We start from the raw sequence: 19224 nt of genomic DNA on the forward strand, positions 1-19224 counted from the left end.
GCGACCTCCTGCACTCTTTTCCTACCTGGGAGTCAGCATCAATCCTCACGGTGGCCCGCAGAACCGCAGCATACGTCTTGAGGTCCAAGACATGTACCATACCTCGCAGTTCACTCCTTAGACCCTAGATGAACTTCTCTGTCCTTGTTGCCTCAGTGGCTACTAGTTCAGGAGCAAAGTGGGACAGCTTATCAAATTCCTGCTCATACTCCTCAACCGACATAACTCTCTGTTTCAAGTCCAAGAATTCTATCTGCTTGTTATACCAGGTGTTGGCCGAAAAATACTTCTCATAAAAATGCTCCTTGAACTGCTCCCAAGTTGCAAGTTCCCCACCAGTATCAATCATTTTTTTTATTGAACGCCACCAGATTTTTGCATTGCCAGTCAACATGAAAACTGCACATTGGTGCTTATGCTCTTTCGGACACCTCATAAAACGAAAAATTGCCTCGATAAATGATAACCACATCTCTACTTTAGTGGAGTCCCCCAACGATCCATCAAAGGAGCGAGGGTCAAACTTCCTGAAATCCCTCAGATGCTTAGCCTCAAGAGACAGGCCTTGCATGTCTCTATTATACGGTTGAGTCTGCTATAACTGCTCAGGTGGTACCGATTCCTCCTAAGCCTAGTTCTTCATAGTCTGTCCTGCCATCGTGTTACGGATCAGCTCCTGCAGTTTTTCGATTAGGGAAGATGCAACGGCTTCACTAATTCTTGCTTCCATTGCCTTCTCATCGATTTGGGTCATAGGTGGATTTGGATTTGTCGGAATAGTCTGGCTACTCTCAGCTCCCTCTTCCTACACCCCTCCTCTAACAGTCTTCCTTGCTATAGGTTTAGTTGTCATGTCTTGTCATGAACTCATAAATTAGCTATCTATCTCTGGGTCTTTCTCAGAAATCATACTACTAAAACATTATATCACTAATCTCATATATGCACTGAAAACTTTCATTAGTAGGACATATCTGACGATGAAGAGGAATTTGTTATTGGGCCACAGAGACTACCTAGACTTACGTAGTAAGTCAATCTACAGAACCCAAAACATGGGCTCTGATACCAACTGTAACGACTTGACTTTTCGAGATTTCGCTTGTCATTCGTCGGCATGCTCTTACCCTTACCTGAAAAAAAACATAAAGAAGAGTGAGTATAAAAAAATACTCAGTAAGTAACCCCTCTACTGGGGTCAGGCTAAGCATTTATGTCCAATAAATGCAACATGGACTGAAGCTCTCTACTAATGGGACACGAAGATTTCCCTTACATGGCTCACTCTTTCTCCTTTCCCCTAGATTGCACCTCTTACATACACCTCAGGTCCTCTCTATGATCGTAGGGACGTGTACCTCTTTTGTACACATGGTTATGCATACACCTCTTTCATACACATAACCCACTAACTGTGTGTGCCTCTTTCATACACATGGTTTTGTATATACCTCTTTCGTATACACATAACCCACTGACTGTGTACCTCTTTTGTACACATGGTTATGTATATACCTCTTTTGTATACACATAACCTACTGAGTGTGTACCTCTTTCATACACCCCAGATTCTCTATATGAATGTAAGGATGCATACCTCTTTCGTACACATGGTTATGTATATACCTCTTTCGTATACACATAACCCACTTAGTGTGTACCTCTTTTGTACACCCGAGTACCCTCTAGGTATGTATCACTTTCATACACACAGTCTTAGTACATCCCTTTCATATACTAGCACCCTCGGGCATACATCACTTTCATGCAGCCACATAGTCTAGAAAGGAAAAGAGATTTCATCTAGCTTCATATTACATATAACATTCACTTAATCCTGAGTCCTCTAAAATTTCCTCATCAACCTCATGTTATTTAACCTCAACATACCTATTTAATTGATGGAACACGAGATATACGCAGCGGAATAAGGATCTAATTACACTCTAATTGCTTTTAATTACAAGGAAATTAGCATGCAAAAGTAAACAAAAAAAATGTAAACTAAAAGGGATAATGTACAACCTTTGCAGCTCCCGAAAAATGCTTCTTCTCGTTGAATCTCGATTCGAACTCTACCGGACCACCACTAGATTTTTCTTGCTATTCTCTGGACTCAGAACCGGGTTGTGGGACCCGGTGAATGAAGGAATGAAAAGAGAATAAAGGGAGATTCAAGGTTAATGTGAGAAAAAGGAAATTTTTGGTGAGAATTTGAAAACAAAAAATTATAGAAAAATCAGCTTGTTAAAAGAGAAAGAAGAAGAAGAAATTTGTTTTATAAAACTTCCTTTTTTAAAAAAAATTACATGTATCTAATGGATGTAAAAACTCACCAAAAATCAACACCTCACAAAGCACTAAACCAAAGTGGGCTATGTGTCATTCTATAATGTTTACATATAGTCTACGTAAGTTAATGGGATTATCCAACAAAAATGTTGGATAATTCCATTAACTCTAGTCAAGGACAAAATGGTCTTCTTCCATTTGGTCAAAGTCAAACTTTGATTTTCCCTAACGAAAAAGTCAACCCTTTGACTTTTTACAGTTTTGACCCTTTTGACTAATTTTTACCTCCCGAACATGAATCTTCATTCATATTTTCAAAATTCAAATCACATTTGGATATAGAGTGTCATACAAAAAATCAATAGTGATATCACATATATTTGTCGGTTTTAATCCTTTTTCCTAATTCGAACAATTTGATTAATCCAACATACTGTTCTAAGTTTAATCCATACAAGCTAGAAGAGGAACCTAATGGACCTACAGATCATGGGCTTCAACAATCCGAGATTAACCGGTAAAATCTTTAACCTAATTAATCAACATTTGTTAACTAACGGGTCATTCCACTAAAGTCCCGTAGTTGCACTCCCCTCACTATAGATATATTTCTGTCCATCTGATATAACCATAACTAGTAAGTCAATTTTTCACAGGTTGTTCGTGGCTTGTCTAAGTCAAAATACCATTTTACCCTGGAGAACACTTATTGTTCCTTCAGTCCCACTGAACCTTTAAAGAACAATTGATTTGTGGTCCAACCAACAAATCGAGTCCCTCTCAGCCTAGTGAGAGGGTGGGGCCCTTGTTCTAATTTCAAAGTCAATACTTAAGAGAACAACCTATCTTCTACCACTAGAGATGGGTAGGAGTGAAGTCCATCTTGCACCCTATGTCCCCAGCTATTTACTCGATCTTACCCCTGAAATGGGAGCCTTATTGAGCAGCGTTGTTAAACTGTTCTCACCCATGCAGATCTAAGGATAATCCTAAATAAACAGGAGTTCATAGTTAGCTCAGGATTGAGATCGAGTTACCTAGGTCATCAAATTTGAATTAGTCAGTTTTATACAGTAAACAGTGTTATAAAGCAAAAGTGACTAAGTCGTGGTCCAGTCTTATACAAACTCATTGCATAGGATGTCTCCACTCACATATCTCTATATGAATGATTCAGGATCATATCGTTTGTACTAACTACAAAGTAGGTCGTATCCATAGTGTCCCCAGAACAAGGCGCCCAACCTTATCCCTGTACTATAGACCATTTAAGGCTATATACTCGAACTTGATCCATGTTTTATGTCATCACATAAAGTTCAAGTCTACATTAAACAGCCTCAGGACCTTAGTTTATTAGATTCAACATTACAATTTCAATAACAATTTTATCGAAAAACAAAACAGAATATGTTTATTAATTTACAAACTACGAGTTTTAGGACATAGAATCCAACAGGCTCCCACTTGGACCAAGACTCACATGGAGGTAAAGAATTGTCTTCTAACTGATTTAGGAGTCCATTCTTAACCAATCTCTCAATCCTTTTGAGATTTTTTGTGGCCAAGTCTTAAATGTCATAGATAGGCATTAGAAGAAACTTTTTGTCTTTTTTTCTGAGTTTCGGCTGTTCTAAACATCTCAGTATTTAAGACAAATTTTGCTTTAGTTGGTCTTAACTTATATAAGTTATTTTCAAGTATCGCAGAGCAAATTTGAATACCTTTTCTGAAAATGAATGCTTCATTAATTTTAAAAGATATTTTATACATTTGTTCCAATATACATGTGATAGATATTAAATTCCGTCTCATTTTAGGAGCATACAAAACATTTTTAAGTATGATATATCTATCGTTGAAAAACTACTTCAAGTCTCCCACTGCTTCGACCGAGACAACCTCTCCTGTTCCAACCTTGAGGGTGATCTCGCCTTCTTCAAGCTTTTTCCAGGAACTAGTTTCCTTGTGCTTTTTTTTCTGCTTTTTTCTCAGCAAGGTATTTCAGGCTGTTCCTCTTCCAGTGCCCATTTTGGTTGCAGTGGAAACATTTTCTTTTTTCTGCAACTTTCTTTCCCTTGTTTGTCATGGGAGTCTTCCCTTTACCAACAGGGGCCTGAGGACATGCCTCAGTTAAGACAAATCTCAAGTCATCTATTACTAGTATTGTATTCAAATTTATTTTCCATGTTGAGTGTTTGTCGCCGTTAAGTTTTTCATAAGCTATTAGTTGAACTAAAGAGCTAGTCATACTGAAAAGAAAAACATATCCTTTTTAGTAAAAAAACATTAATCTTTAAAATCCAATCAAGTTTAGCAAAAAAAAAACAATGTACCCATCATTATTATATTTGCAACGATATTTCAACGATTTAGAATAACCTTCACTGAGGGATGATCAACTATTCCTTCGTTGAACCAAGACTATCTTGACTAGATACTATCATCAGAATAACTCTTATTCCTATAGTAACTTAGTTATCGCTACTTTGGTCAAGAATTTACTAACACTTGGTAATTCTCGTAAGTGTGACCCTCCATGTTCAGACCCCAAAGATCGGAATCATTATGCTTCTGAAGTTGAAAAGACAAGAATGAAAACGAACCTGAGAGACCCTATCAATTTCTAGAGTTCGCGGAGTTCCGAATCCGATAATACAACCCTCCGATTGGTAAGGTCACTCCAGGGTAAACATGCAGGCGCATTATAGGAATCTCACGGTGCGACCTAATGGAAGAGACTGTAGGATGTGTTGACACACTTCCTTCTCTAACTTACTATGAACAACTTCCCCTATTCACCTTCGTATTGACTCATGCAAACACTCTCCGAATGGAGTCTGCTCCCAGGGCGGCCCAAAGCCAAGCATGAATCTCACGATGTGAACTCTTAGGGACGCTAGAGCTAAAAGTATATTACTTCTATCCAGCTGAAGTGTTCTAGACGGTTAGGGTATAAAATACTTAGCGACATATTTCGGTTAACTTAAACATATCCTAAGTCTAGGTGATTCATCTAAGTATAACTTTTATACTGGATTTTTAACCTACGATGTCTAGGTGATAAACAAATTTTATTACCTCACACCACTCACGCATGCTCGTAAAATCGGTTTAACCTAACTCAGACGTCAGCTCGATCTCCAGGTAGTAGGTGTTCCGTGAACCGTCAACTTAAAAACCTTCAACCTTATCATTTTATCTGACTTTTTGCCAAGATCTTGCTAGGTGAGTTTTCTTGTAACTTCGATTTTACAAGATATCAACCTATTTTCTATGAAAATTGGGATTGCTTGATGGTTAACCCTAAGTGAGCATGCATCTTATCTTTATTATAGATTTTAGAAGTCTAGGTTATTTTATAACAATTATAAAATTATAACAATTATAATCCTAGAGCATTCATCTATAACATGCTTCCTTCAAACAAACATGCTTTAATATAACACTTATATTAAAACTAAGCATGCAAAGTATATATTTTATAATACTTATAACATATAACAAATGCATGTCACATGCTTTTCCTATGGTGGGGTTTTAAAATTATATGGCATACTATATGCACACATAATCAAAACAACATTATACATCACATGCATAATAGGTAAACAACACTAAAGTGGACCGATTTTGGCATTAAAAACAAACAAATAACTAATTTATTACAGAAATCAGCAACCAGCTTCCTGAAACCGGCTTCAAAAACTTTGAACCATCTGGAACTGCTCAGAAACCTCAAATCAGCCCAAAACACCAAAAACCAAGTTGAACAGATCAAACCAGCTCAACCAAGTCAAACAGATCGATCCAGACCGGTTGGTCAACGCGTGGGGCCAGTCGGGTCGAACAGAAAATGCACGAGCGCACGGATCGCGGAGGTAGGAGCGGGCAAGGGAAATCGGGTCGGAGACTTCGTCGACAGCTGGCGCACACAGGGCTACTCCGAACCGGGTTGGGTCTCAGGCTGGCGGGCGGGTCTTCGGGTCTGGTGGCCAAAACGGGTCTGGAACCAAATTTTCTTTAATTTTTCAAGCTATCCACTCTCCCGGAACCGAGCGATTACAACATAATTTCAACTCTAACGACTCTAAAAAAATTACAGGCCCTTTTCCACACATTAATGCTCATAAACATATGAGCAATTAAAAATTTTCATAAGAAATTTAAGGAAAAAAATGCCAAAACCGTAAAATATCCACTTTAGTCCACATTTCATTCAACATTTGAAAGAAAGGAAAACAAAATACCCACAAAAAGCAATTGAGCGTAATTAAAACATGCTCTGATACCACGTGATGGAACACGAGACATACGCAGCGGAATAAGGATCTAATTACACTCTAATTGCTTCTAATTACAAGAAAATTAGCATGCAAAAGTTAAAAAGAAAAGTAAACTAAAAGGGATAGTGTATAACTTTTGTAGCTCCCAAAAAATGTTTCTTCTCGCTGAATCTCGACCCGAACTTTATCGAACCACCACTAGAGTTTCCTTGCTATTCTTTGGACTTAGAACCGGGTTGTGGGACCCAGTGAATGAAGGAATGAAAAGAGAATAAAGGGAGGTTCAAGGTTAATATGAGAAAAAGAGAATTTTTTGTGAGAATTTGAAAACAAAAAATTATAGAAAAATCAGCTTGCTAAAAGATAAAGAAGAAGAAGAAATTTGTTTTATAAAACTTCCTTTTTTAAAACAATTACATACATTTAATGCATGTAAAAACTCACCAAAAATCAACACCTCACAAAGCACTAAACCAAAGTGGGTTATGTGTCATTCTATAATGTTTACACATAGTCCACTTAAGTTAGTGGGATTATCCAACAAAAATGTTGGATAATTCCACTAACTCTAGTCAAGGGCAAAATGGTCTTCTTCCATTTGGTCAAAGTCAAACTTTGACTTTTCCTAGTGAAAAAATCAACCCTTTGACTTTTTACAGTTTTGACCCTCTTGACTAATTTTTACCTCCCGAACATGAATCCACATTCATATTTTCAAAATTAAAATCACATTTGGATATAGAGCGCCATACAAAAAATTGATAGCGATATCGCATATATTTGTCGGTTTTAATCCCTTTTCCTAATTCGAACAATTCGAATTAATCCAACATACTGTTCTAAGTTTAATCCATATGAGCTAGCAGAGGGACCTAATGGACTTACAGATCATGGGCTTCAACAATCCGAGATTAATCAATAAAACTCTTTAACCTACTTAATCAATATTTATTAACTAACGGGTCATTCCACTAAAGTCCCGTAGTTGCACTCCCCTCACTATAGATATATTTTTGTCCATTTGATATAACCATAACTAGTAAGTCAATCTTTCACAGGTTGTCCGTGGTCTTGGCTTGGTCAAAATACCGTTTTACCCCCGAGAACACTTCTTGTTTCTTTAGTCCCAATGAACCTCTAAAGAACAATTGATTTGTGGTCCAACCAATAAATCGAGTCCCTCTCAGCCTAATGAGAGGGTGGAGCCCCTTGTTCTAATTCTAAAGTCAGCACTTAAGGGAACAAACTATTTGCTACCATTAGAGACGGGTAGGAGTGAAGTCTGTCTTGCACTCTATGTCCCCAACTATTTACCCGGTCTTACCCCTAAAATGGGAGGTTTATTGAGCCAGCGCTATTGAGCTGCTCTCACCTATACAGATCTAAGGATAATCTCGAATAAACAAGAGTTCATAGTTAGCTCAGGATTTAGATCGAGTTATCTAGGTCATTAAATTTGAATTAGTCAGTTTTATACAGTAAACGGTGTTATAAAGCAAAAATGACTAAGTCGTGGTCCAGTCTTATACAAACTCATTGCATAGGATGCCCCCATTCACATATCTCTATATGAACGATTCAGGATCACATCGTTTGTACTAACTACAAAGTAGACCATATCCATAGTGTCCCCAGAACAAGACGCCTAACCTTATCCCTATAATATAGACCTTTTTAGGCTATATAGTCGAACTTGATCCATGTTTTATGTCATCACATAAAGTTCAAGTCTACATTAAACAGCCTCAGGACCTTAGTTTATTGGATTTAACATTACAATTTCAATAAAAATTTTATCAAAAAACAAAACAGAATATATTTATTAATTTACAAACTACAAGTTTTAAGACATAAAATCAAACATTAATCTAGTTTTAAATGGATCAACTGTAGCACATCACTTTCATGCACTAAATCATGTAAACAATAAAGTATTCGAGATGTTGATGACGGGCAGAAATGCACATCATCTTAGTCCTTTTACTTTGAATTATAAGGGTTGTTAAGTAAAATATGCGGCAAAAATGTTAGGAATGCATGAGAAAACGAGTTTGCATTGATCGACATTAAGAATCTCGGCTAACCCATTATTGTGTGTTATTATGCATTCAATTGTCTATCTTTATAGCTAACGCAGGAAGCGGAGGCATACGCGAAAGCCGAACTATCGCAAAGACGACCGCATGTGGAGAAACTCTCCATCGCAGAAGCGAACGCATACGTACAACGCATGGATGTTGCGGCCATCGACCGTATACGTCCATGTATAGAAGTTGCGGTCGTCAAGCGAATGCGGTCATCACATAAAAGCTGCGGTCATCGAGCGAATGCGGTCATCGCAAGGAGATTGTGGCTACATGATGATAACCATAATAGAGGGATGAACGCAAGGTTGGTGGAATGCAACATGAACGCATACCTCGGGAGTATCAAAAGATGATGTTGACATTTCATCTACCACGTTGTTAGCAGTAGAGATTCAGAAAAGGACCATCGCGCCGCGAATGTCAGAATCAGAGCAGGTCCATTAATGTTGTCGGCGACCCAACTCTATAAATAGAAGCCGTTAAGTAGAGTTTCAAATTATCCAAGTTTCTACCTTTGGGCGGATCCTTGTGATCCAGACGAAAGTGTGAGAAGAAAGCTTGAGAGTTCTTCATCTCTTTCATCCATTCCAAGTGACGATTAGAGCCTTCGCCAGAGTTAGAGCTCGAGAGTGTTTGCTCCACCACCCATCCATGGCACCACCGACAGCCTTGACACACATCTGCTGGAAGTAAGACATTGCTTCCAACTAGCCTTTCCATTTCTCTTCATTCCTTATATTGTATTGTATTACATTTTGGCTTAAGGAATTAATACATTTTGTGATCAATGCATTTCTATATTTCCTTCAATTCTATCTCCATCTCCATTTACTTAGCATCCTTAACTTTCATTGCATCACCAAGTGAGACTGTTAGAGTATCGCATACTTAATTATGCGGTATAGGAATATGAAGCATGTAGCAAACCACCGGGAGGTGTGCATTGCGTGAGTGTTGAGAGAAAACCTTATTTGCTTAGTGTGAAGCTGTAGCAACGCTTGTCTATAAGTGGACGCAATGCTTGTCTATGAGTAAAATCAGCAACAACCAACCAGAGGGTAAGTTGTTGGTCGCATTAAGCAATGTAAGCAAGTGTTCACTAGAGATAGGAATAATCTTACGTCAGCCAAGTTTATGCGATTACCTTGTCTTATGAGCGCATCATTCATCATTTAGGCATACTTGGGAGAGTAGTCTAAAAAAAACCAGATCTAAGACCCGAGAGAGAAGATCGGACCGCATAAGCAAGAATGGGGAACTTAGAGATAAGCTCCGTTTGCTATTACACAACATATGCACCCTATGGATAGGATATTGTATGCGTCCAGAAGTAGAATATGGTGGTATGTGGTCATCACACTTATGTCTGAGAGCACGTGAGCAAGTTATGGAGGCTTAGAAATAGGCTTTTCGGCCTATCGCATATACATCACATGCATCCTAGAATTAGGCACAAGTGTGTGTAGCATGATCGCATAGCTTACGTTGGCTGGGGTTGTCCCTGCAGTCAAACTTAGGGTTGCGATGAAGTCAACCTCACATTTTATCTATTTTTCCATGCATTTACTACGCGTTAACAATTGCCATCTCAGTCATATTCCCACTGCTTTGGTTGTTAGTTAGAAGTAGGAGTAGTTTATAGTTTACAACCCCCATCATTCTTTTATTCATCCGCTGCAAACACATCATTGCATACATTCAGCTACAAGTCCCTAAGTTCGACCTCGGATTACCCGAGAAACTTGAATTCTCGTTATACATGGCGAGAGAGCAAGAAAACTTGTGACAAGAACGCATCGTCATTGCATATGAGATCAACGTATACATTCCATTCCAGTGCATGACCACCGACGCATGAAAATCAGCGTATAACCTAAGACATGCATCGCATATTGCATCCCCCTAACTTACGTCATCTGATGTCATAATATATCATACAATCTACACATTCTCATAATAAATCACATACTATATAGATCAATAAATGTCTAAACCTCATCTAGCTTTAATACATTCTAGTAGGAGTACCACTTAACTCATAATTTAAAGGTCATGCTCGATCATCATTTTAATATAACTCATAAAATTCTAAATCAAGCTCATACATAATCATATTCAGATATATTACCACATGCTCATATATCTTCCTAAATAGTCCATTCAATCTCGGAACAATCAAAATTATCCTCGAAAATAGTTGCAAGATCCTCAATATTAAATCTACAGTTTATCGTCTGGCATAAAGGCGGTTCCAGTAGTAAGATTACTTACCTCGAAGAAAGACTAAGATATTTTATTCGACCAACTAAACTCCCTCTTGGTTCTTGGAAACCTTGAAAAAGAAACCTAAAACAGAAATTACAAAGCTTAATTTAGCAACCAAGCAATGAACAAAGATGGTTTATCGCCTGGCACAAAAGCTTAATTTATAGAGCTTCATTGTTACTTTTATATAACACTTATACAACCAAGCAATGAACCAAGCACACATGCTTCCATACACCCTTATACTATAATTCTTAAAATATAAAGATAATGCATGAATATGCTTACTGCATGCATAAATATAACTCTTATATTCTATGATGCATTCACTTATAATATCTGATGAATGAATAATTGCACAACCTAAGGTGGGTTTTAAGTCTATATGTCATACACTATGCCATATAAACCAACATACATCTCATCTATATTAAATAAAAATTGATAAATCGGGATAATTACCCTCAAAATTCTCAAAACCAAAGCTAACTATTACAAATAGCAAAAAGTCTCTGGTTCAAATAAGCGAACTGGGTCTTGAACCGTCCGGTCGAAGTCCATGTCTCCTTGATCGTGTACCAACTCCATGTGATTGTCTACATGAGTAAACCATAAATCTTTTACTCAATCATTTACCAATGCTTCCTTAACTGAACGATCGTTTAGCAATGATCGTGTACCATTAACTATGCGATGAAGCATGAGGTATGTGATCGTGCAGTGCGCAACGTACAATGCAAGCCTTAAATGATCATCTAAATGACAACGATGCGATGAAGGACAATTGTCTAAACGATCGCCGAGCAAGCGCGAGGTATCACATACCGGGTGATCGTGTAATCAGTGACTATGCGATGAGGCATCCTAACTACATGATCATTTAGTGCGTGTGCCTTTTAGTAAATGACGAGCATCAAATGCTCCCACTTGATCATTTACCTCTAGTGTTCACGCGATCAGGCAACCAACGCTACATAATAGAGCAAACATTTTACCCCATCATTTTGCATTAGCTAAACGATCGTTTAGTAAATACTACACGATCGCGCAGAAAAATTCTACACCATCGTTTAGCCAAAACCCAATGATCGTTGACATTAGGTGTAACGACCACAATTTTTTTTTAGTTAATTTTTACTTTAAATATCTTAAATTATTTGGGTGTTATTTTGGATTTTGAGGTTAAATTGGATTTATATATATATATATATATATATATATATATATATATATATATATAATATATATATGTATATGTATATGTATATTATATGTATATGTGTATGTGTATATTGTGTATATGTATAATGTATATGTATATGTATATGTATATATGTATAATATGAAGAAGATAATTAGAATTAAATCAATTGAATTGAGATGATTGATTTAATTTTTTTTTTTTATTTTTTATTTTTGTTTTTTTATTTTTTCCCAAAAGGATTTGGAATTTTATTTATTCCTTTTTTTTAAAGATTTGGAATTTAGAAATTGGAATTTGAGAAGAAATTGGAATTTGAAGAGAAGAAGGAAAGGATTTTAAAAATATATATAGTTATATATATCTTTGGTATTGAAGGAAACGAAAAAAGAAAAATAAGTAAAAAGGGAATAAATATAAGAAACAAAATAAAATAAACTTTAATTTTATTTTATTAATTTTTTTGTTTTATTTCTTTTCTTTTCTTAAAATAAAACCCTTCCTCTCTCGAGACCCTTTCCCTGCCGCACGCCTCGCCAGTTGTCTTGCACCTCTAGCCGCCACCGTCGTTCACGTTCACCGGCCAGTCGTGTCGCACACCACAGATCTACCGAGCCGCGCGTCAATCTCCGTCCACCGCCCTATCCGCTAGATCCGAAGCCAAACACCAACCCTCGCGCCGTTACTTCAGCTCAGCCGTGTGGTTGCCGCCGCTTCTCCAGCTCTCGCACGCCACCATATCGAACGGAGTCCCAGTCGCGCACCAATCCTCGTCGGGTTAGTCGTCGTCTGGCTGCCATTCAAGCCTGGCCTCGAGTCCTCACTGTCATCCCTTTGGATTTCCACAGGATTTTGGAGATAGATTGTATTTTGGGTAAGATTTGAATTATTTTGAACGATTAAGGGTTTCTTGTGTTTGGTCTTGGAATACTCATAAGATTTTGGGTAATTAAATCTAGACCCCAAAGGACTGATTTGAATTATGGGGATTCATTACTTGGAGCATGACACTTAGGCTTACTTATAAATGTTATGAATGTCTTGTATGTGTTTGCTTCGCATTGTGGATGATTTTGGTTGTTTCAGTTACAAGCGTTATAATGGAAATTAGAACTAAAATAAAAAAGAAAGAGTTGTATGCGGACTTAGGCGAACTCATGTTTTAAAAGGTTTTAAAATTGGATTGAGATAGACCAAAGTTCAAGGTTCTAATGAGATTAGCAACCTAAATTTAATCTTTTAAATCGGTTTAATAGGATTAAATTGATTGGCATAATATATTAGAATTGTATTAAATCTATCTATAAGGGACATTTTGTCTAAGGCAGGTTCTATCTAGGCTGGGTACTTAAGATGACGGAAACAGAACACTCCTACCTGGGAACCTACCTAGAAAGGTGAATTAGGTAGATTTTCTGCAAGCATGCAATATTTGATCAAAGACTTCGCTAAAAAGTTTAATGGATGATGATCAAAAGTTGTTCAACTTTCCAAGGTAAAAGTTACTCTTGGGCAAACCTAAAAATAACTTAGTTAAAATTATTAGCCGTGTTTTTTCTAAGTAAACTAAACCCTAGGTTATAAAATACTCAGTGGGAGGAAGAGATATATATGATTTGTCAATGATTCTACTCACGTTTCTCCATGAATGTTCACGCCATGAGATTCATGCTTGGCATCATGGTGGCATGGGAACATCCCCCTTCAGATGGTGTTTGCATGAGTCAATATCAAGGTGGACGGAGAGAATATTTATATTAAGTGGGTGAAGGGTGTGTGTTAACACGTCCCGCGGTCTCCTTCATTAGTTTGCACCGTGAGATCATTCTTGCACTCCCTCGTGGTGCCCTAGGAGCGTCCCCTTTCTGATGGGTTTTGTGCAGTTGGTCAATATCAAGGTGAACTCCAGAAATTGATAGGGTCACTTTAGTTTTTGCCTAAATTGAATTTTTTCCCTTCAGATTGGCTGTTTGGGGCAGAACTCTAGGGCCTAAAATGACGACTCACACTTACAAAAAATTGTTAAGTAAGTTAATGATTTCTTGACCAAATCAATGATGGCTAGTTGTTATAGGAGCAAGAGTTGTTCTAGTATTAATGGCTGGTTGAGAATGTCTCAATTCAGAGGAGGGATGAATTGACCACCCTTTAGCGGCTTTTGTCCTAAACCTTTGAAGCTTTATTGCAAACTAGATGTCACACGGGGTTCATTTCAGTTTTGCTAAACCGTATTGAATGTTGTACGTTTTTCAACGAGTATTTGCTTAAAACCTAATGTAGGTCAATGTATTTGTTTTTTAGCAACATGAATATTTTCTGTTTAATGCCTCTAGTTTGACTGATTTCATACAATGGAAAGAGTCCACTAAAACATATTTCATGGCAAAATGACCTCGAGTTTATCATGGTTGAGGAGTGTCCTCAAGTCCCGACCCTTGATACACCATGAAATGTTCGCAATGCATATGAGGTGTGGATGAAGGCTAGTTCATTGGCTCGTCTTCACATATAGGCTAGCACACCTGATGTTTTGGCCAAAAGGGTTGAGAACATGGTCATTGCACGTGAGATCATGGACTCGTTGCAAGAATTGTTTGAAAGTTCTTACTTTTTGAGCACAAAGGGATGGATGACAAAACTAGTAGTGTCAGTTCCCAAGATAACCTCCAGGAAGAGAAAGCAAATGTTGCTGACTCTATTAAAGTTCATCGACGAGAAGTGTTCTCTGACATGGAACTTGGGGAATATTTAGGTTTTGATATTGATCCCACTACTCTCCAAAAGAGGAGGAAGTCTAAAGACAGTAAATGTGATTTATTGGTCTTGAAGATGTGTTTGATAGAGAATGATGATTCTGCCTGGATCCTTGATTCGGGTGCTACCAACCATGTCAGTTCTTCTTACCAAGGATTTAGTTCCTGGTAAACGTTGCCACAAGGAGAATGAATCTTCAAGTCGATACTGGTGAGGTTATTTCAGTTGTTGCTGTAGGCAGGTTGAAGTTATTTTTGGACAAGAAACGTTATCTGTTATTAGATAATGTTTTTGTAGTTCCTCATTGTTGGGGTTGATGCCCTAAAGTCTCGTGTTCTGTAGTTTGTACGAATGCTTGTGTTGTATAATATATGATATTTACTTCACATCTTGTTTTTACTCAGTTGCATGTTTTATTTGCTTTATCACAAACCAATAAACATAAAATCGCTGGTTATCTGTATGTAACTTAAGCATGTATGTGGTGACATACAAGTAGATATGTCTTGAGTGATAACCAAAATGGTCTTTAGTATATGGATATATGAGGGAAACCTTATCTTGGTAACGCTACAAATGCGGCCCGCTTTGTGAAATGGTCACAAGTGTTGTAACTTGTCACAGATGGTCTGATCCTAATCATTCGTGTAGGGGACATGTGAGCGGGGGCGTTCTATACAAAGAGTTTATATAAGACCTAACCACGAACTGTTAACGTCTCGTTATATAACACCGTTCATGACAAAGACTTCACTTCACTAGGATGACCATAGGTAACATGACCTCAATCCTGAGTGAGTTGGGAACTCCTGCCATTGAAGGTGGTCCTTTGATTTATATGGGTGTGAGTGACCAGGTCGCCAACTCAAACCTACCATTTTGGGGATTCGTCTGATTTAGGAGCTGGAAACTCAGCTACACAAGATGGAATTCACTTTTTCCCCGATGTAGGGGTAAGTAGATAGATAGCTCCCTTAAGGGCTGATTCCAGGGCTTGAACGATGTGGCGCCACACACTTTTTCTTGGCCCAAGAGGTGTTCACACATAGTTGGACTATGTTGTATTGTTCGTTAGAGGAATCAGTGGTACTTAAGGAGTGAGATGTAACTACAATGGCAAAATGGTAAATTGGCTCAGCTATACTTACGAGCATCTGTGAAGGGTCATCATACTCATGATTGGTTATATCCGATGGATGCAAAAATGTATCTATGGTACGAAAAGTTCAACTATTGGTCTTTAGTGGAATGCCTGAGAGTTAATGGATGGTGGACCTCGTGGCTAAAGAGTTTAGTCGGCTATTCACGAACCGTTGGAGCTTCGAGCCACATGTCCATTAGGTCCCCTAGGTAGCTTGGATAAAGTTGAGAATCAGTATTTGGGTCAGTTTGAAATGTTCAAATTGACAAAAGGGAGTTTGATTATATATGATATAATTGAACTGGTTGATTATATATGATATAATTGACTAAATGTATGAGATACATTATTTTGGAGGAATTTAGATATAAATAGAATTTATAACATGTGGAAGAGAAATTACTATAGTAGATATGTGATATCAAACAATAGGGTAAGAATATAATATGACTATATTCATTAATTATTAAATTGGTTAATTATATGATAATTGGCCTAAAACTTCTCTCGGGCGTGCATTATGGGAGAATCCAAATTCGGTTATTGTAACCAAAGAATAAAATGGAAATTTGTTTCATTTTGCAAAAGTTCGAAAAAATTGGTAATCGGTGTGAAAACATTACGATCGCATAGTTTGAGAGCCTATACGATAGTCGTTCATCGCCTAAAAGATCACACACCAGCGCCTAAACAATCGCATACTCATCCCTAACCGATCGCATAGTGTGCCGCATTTTCTAAACGATCATCCACCATTTACTAAACGATTGCTTAATAAAACCTACACGATTGTATAGCTTCTTCTAAACGATAAGCACATAGCTATACGATAGCTCCTTTTCTCTCCCAGTTGCTTATCGTCTACACGATTTTTTCTTTCTCCAACCTCTACCAAATTCACTAAAGACCACACTTTGGATTCTCACTCTGAGAATACCAAGGGCTCCATTTGGTGGTGTTGTCCCCACTGCTGTTCACTTGTTCGTGTTTGTTCGTGTTGCTGTTATTCGTGTAGACGATCATGCTGCTGCAACCGACTAGTTTGCTGGGCGATAGAGTTCGCATAGAGGTCTTCCGTTGCGTCTAAGTTCAAAGCTTGAAGAGGGTCTTCAACTGGTATGAGAACTCTTTCCCTTGTATTTTATTGTTCGAAGCATGCCTTTAATTAGTGTGTATTGCATAACTGTCTATTAGAATGTATGTGTTGTATTTTGGTCACGATGAAATTGGAAAGATCTAAACGCGCTTATCGATACTCTTCGTTAAGATTTCCTTCAATTATCAAGAGAAACTTAATCTCGATTTCTTGTTTCATTGAACAATGTCATACCGACTCTTTTTCTGAGAGTAAAGTGTTTATTTTCAAGAATGGTATGGAGATTGGTTTAGGTTCAATGGAAAATAACTTGTATATACTAAGGTCGTTAGTCATAAAAGCCTTGCTAAATACAGAAATGTTCAATACGGCGACAATAGCTAAAATATCAAAGGTTTCTCCTAAGGAAAATACCCATCTTTGGCATCTAAGGTTAGGTCACATCAACCTCAATAGGATTAAGCAGTTGGTGAAATGTGGACTTTTAAAGAGTTTAGAAGAAAACTCCTTGCCGATGTGTGAATCATGCCTTGAAGGCAAGATGACCAAATGACCTTTTACTGGAAAAGGTTTTAGAGCCAAGGAAACCTTGGAGCTTATACATTCAGACCGCTATGGTCCGATGAGTGTTAGGGCTCGAGGTGGGTATGAATATTTCATATCTTTCATAGATGATTATTAAAGGTATAAGTATCTCTACCTAATGCTACATAAGTCTGAAGCCCTTGACAAGTTCAAGGAGTATAAGCCTGAAGTTGAACACTTGTTAGGTAAGAAGATAAAAACACTACGGTCTGATCGTGGTGAAGAGTATATGCACCTCCAATTCCAGAACTATATGATAGAACATGGAATTACGTCCTAACTCTCAGTCCCAGGTATACCTCATCAGAACGGTGTATCAAAAAGGAGAAACAGAACCTTGTTGGACATGGTTCGGTCTATGATAAGTTATGTTTTCTTTCAGACTCGTTTTGGGGATTTACAGTGGAGACTGCATGTTATATTATGAACAACGTTCCCTCAAAAAGTGCTTCTGAAACACCTTTTGAGCTGTGGAGCGGTCGTAAAGTTAGTTTACACCACTTCAATATTTGGTGGCGTCTGGCCCACGTGCTTGTGACTAACCCGAAGAAGTTGGAACCGCGTTCGAAATTTTGCCTCTTTCTAGGCTACCCTAGGGAAACGAGGGGTGGATACTTCTATGATCCAAGTGAGAATAAAGTGTTTCTTTCTACAAATGCTATCTTCTTGGAAGAAGACCACATTAGGGATCATAAACCATGAAGTAAGCTTGTTTTACATGAGATTTCTAGTAAGACTACTGAGGGTTCAGCAAGAGTTGTTGAATAGGCCGATAGATCAACAAGAGTTGTTGATGTCGATACATCCAATCAACCAACTCAAGAGTTGAGATTGCCTCAACATAGTGAGAGGGTTATGAAGCCATCAGAATGCTACATGGGTTTGACTCAAGCCCAGAACATCATTTCTAATGATGGGGTCGAGGATCCATTGTCTTTTAAGCAAGCAATGGAAGATGTTGACAAAGATGAGCGGATTAAAGCCATGAATTAGGAAATGGAGTCTATTTACTTTAATCAAGTCTGGGAACTTGTGAATCAACCTGATGGGGTAAAGCCTATAGAATGTAAGTGGATCTATAAGAGAAAATGAGGTGTAGATGGAAAGGTGCAAACCTTTAAGGCTAGACTCGTGGCAAAGGGTTATACTTAGGTCGAGGGAATGGACTATGAGGAAACTTTCTCACCTATTGTCATGTTGAAGTCTATCAAGATACTTCTACCCATAGCCGCATTTTATGATTACGTGGTATGACAAATGGACGTCAACACTGCCTTTCTTAATAGTAATCTTGAGGAGACCATCTACATGGCTCAACCAGAGGGGTTCATCATTCTAGATCAAGAGCAAAGAGTTTGCAAGCTTAATAGGTTCATTTATGGGCTGAAACAAGCGTCTAGATTGTAGAACATTAGATTTGACAGTACGGTCAAATCAGTTAGCTTTGATCAAAACGTTGATGAGCCTTGTGTTTACAAGAAAATCATCAACAACTCAGTAGCTTTCCTGGTACTGTA

General features: G+C 37.9%; 1 protein-coding gene across 1 annotated transcript; it reads right to left on the minus strand.

The window, feature by feature from the left end:
* Positions 1-124: 124 nt before the first annotated feature.
* On the minus strand, positions 125-571 carry LOC120067519 (uncharacterized). Its single transcript, XM_039019069.1, has one exon. The coding sequence runs from the start codon at positions 569-571 to the stop codon at positions 125-127; it is 447 nt and encodes a 148-aa protein (XP_038874997.1).
* Positions 572-19224: the final 18653 nt, after the last annotated feature.

This window comes from Benincasa hispida, chromosome 12 (genome assembly GCF_027475165.1).
Source record: "Benincasa hispida cultivar pf3 chromosome 12, pf3_genome.v1.1, whole genome shotgun sequence".
Taxonomy (NCBI): Eukaryota; Viridiplantae; Streptophyta; class Magnoliopsida; order Cucurbitales; family Cucurbitaceae; genus Benincasa; species Benincasa hispida.

Excerpts from the sequence above, each read along its gene's own strand:
- LOC120067519 (XM_039019069.1), bottom strand. The coding sequence starts at position 571 with ATGCAAGGCCTGTCTCTTGAGGCTAAGCATCTGAGGGATTTCAGGAAG.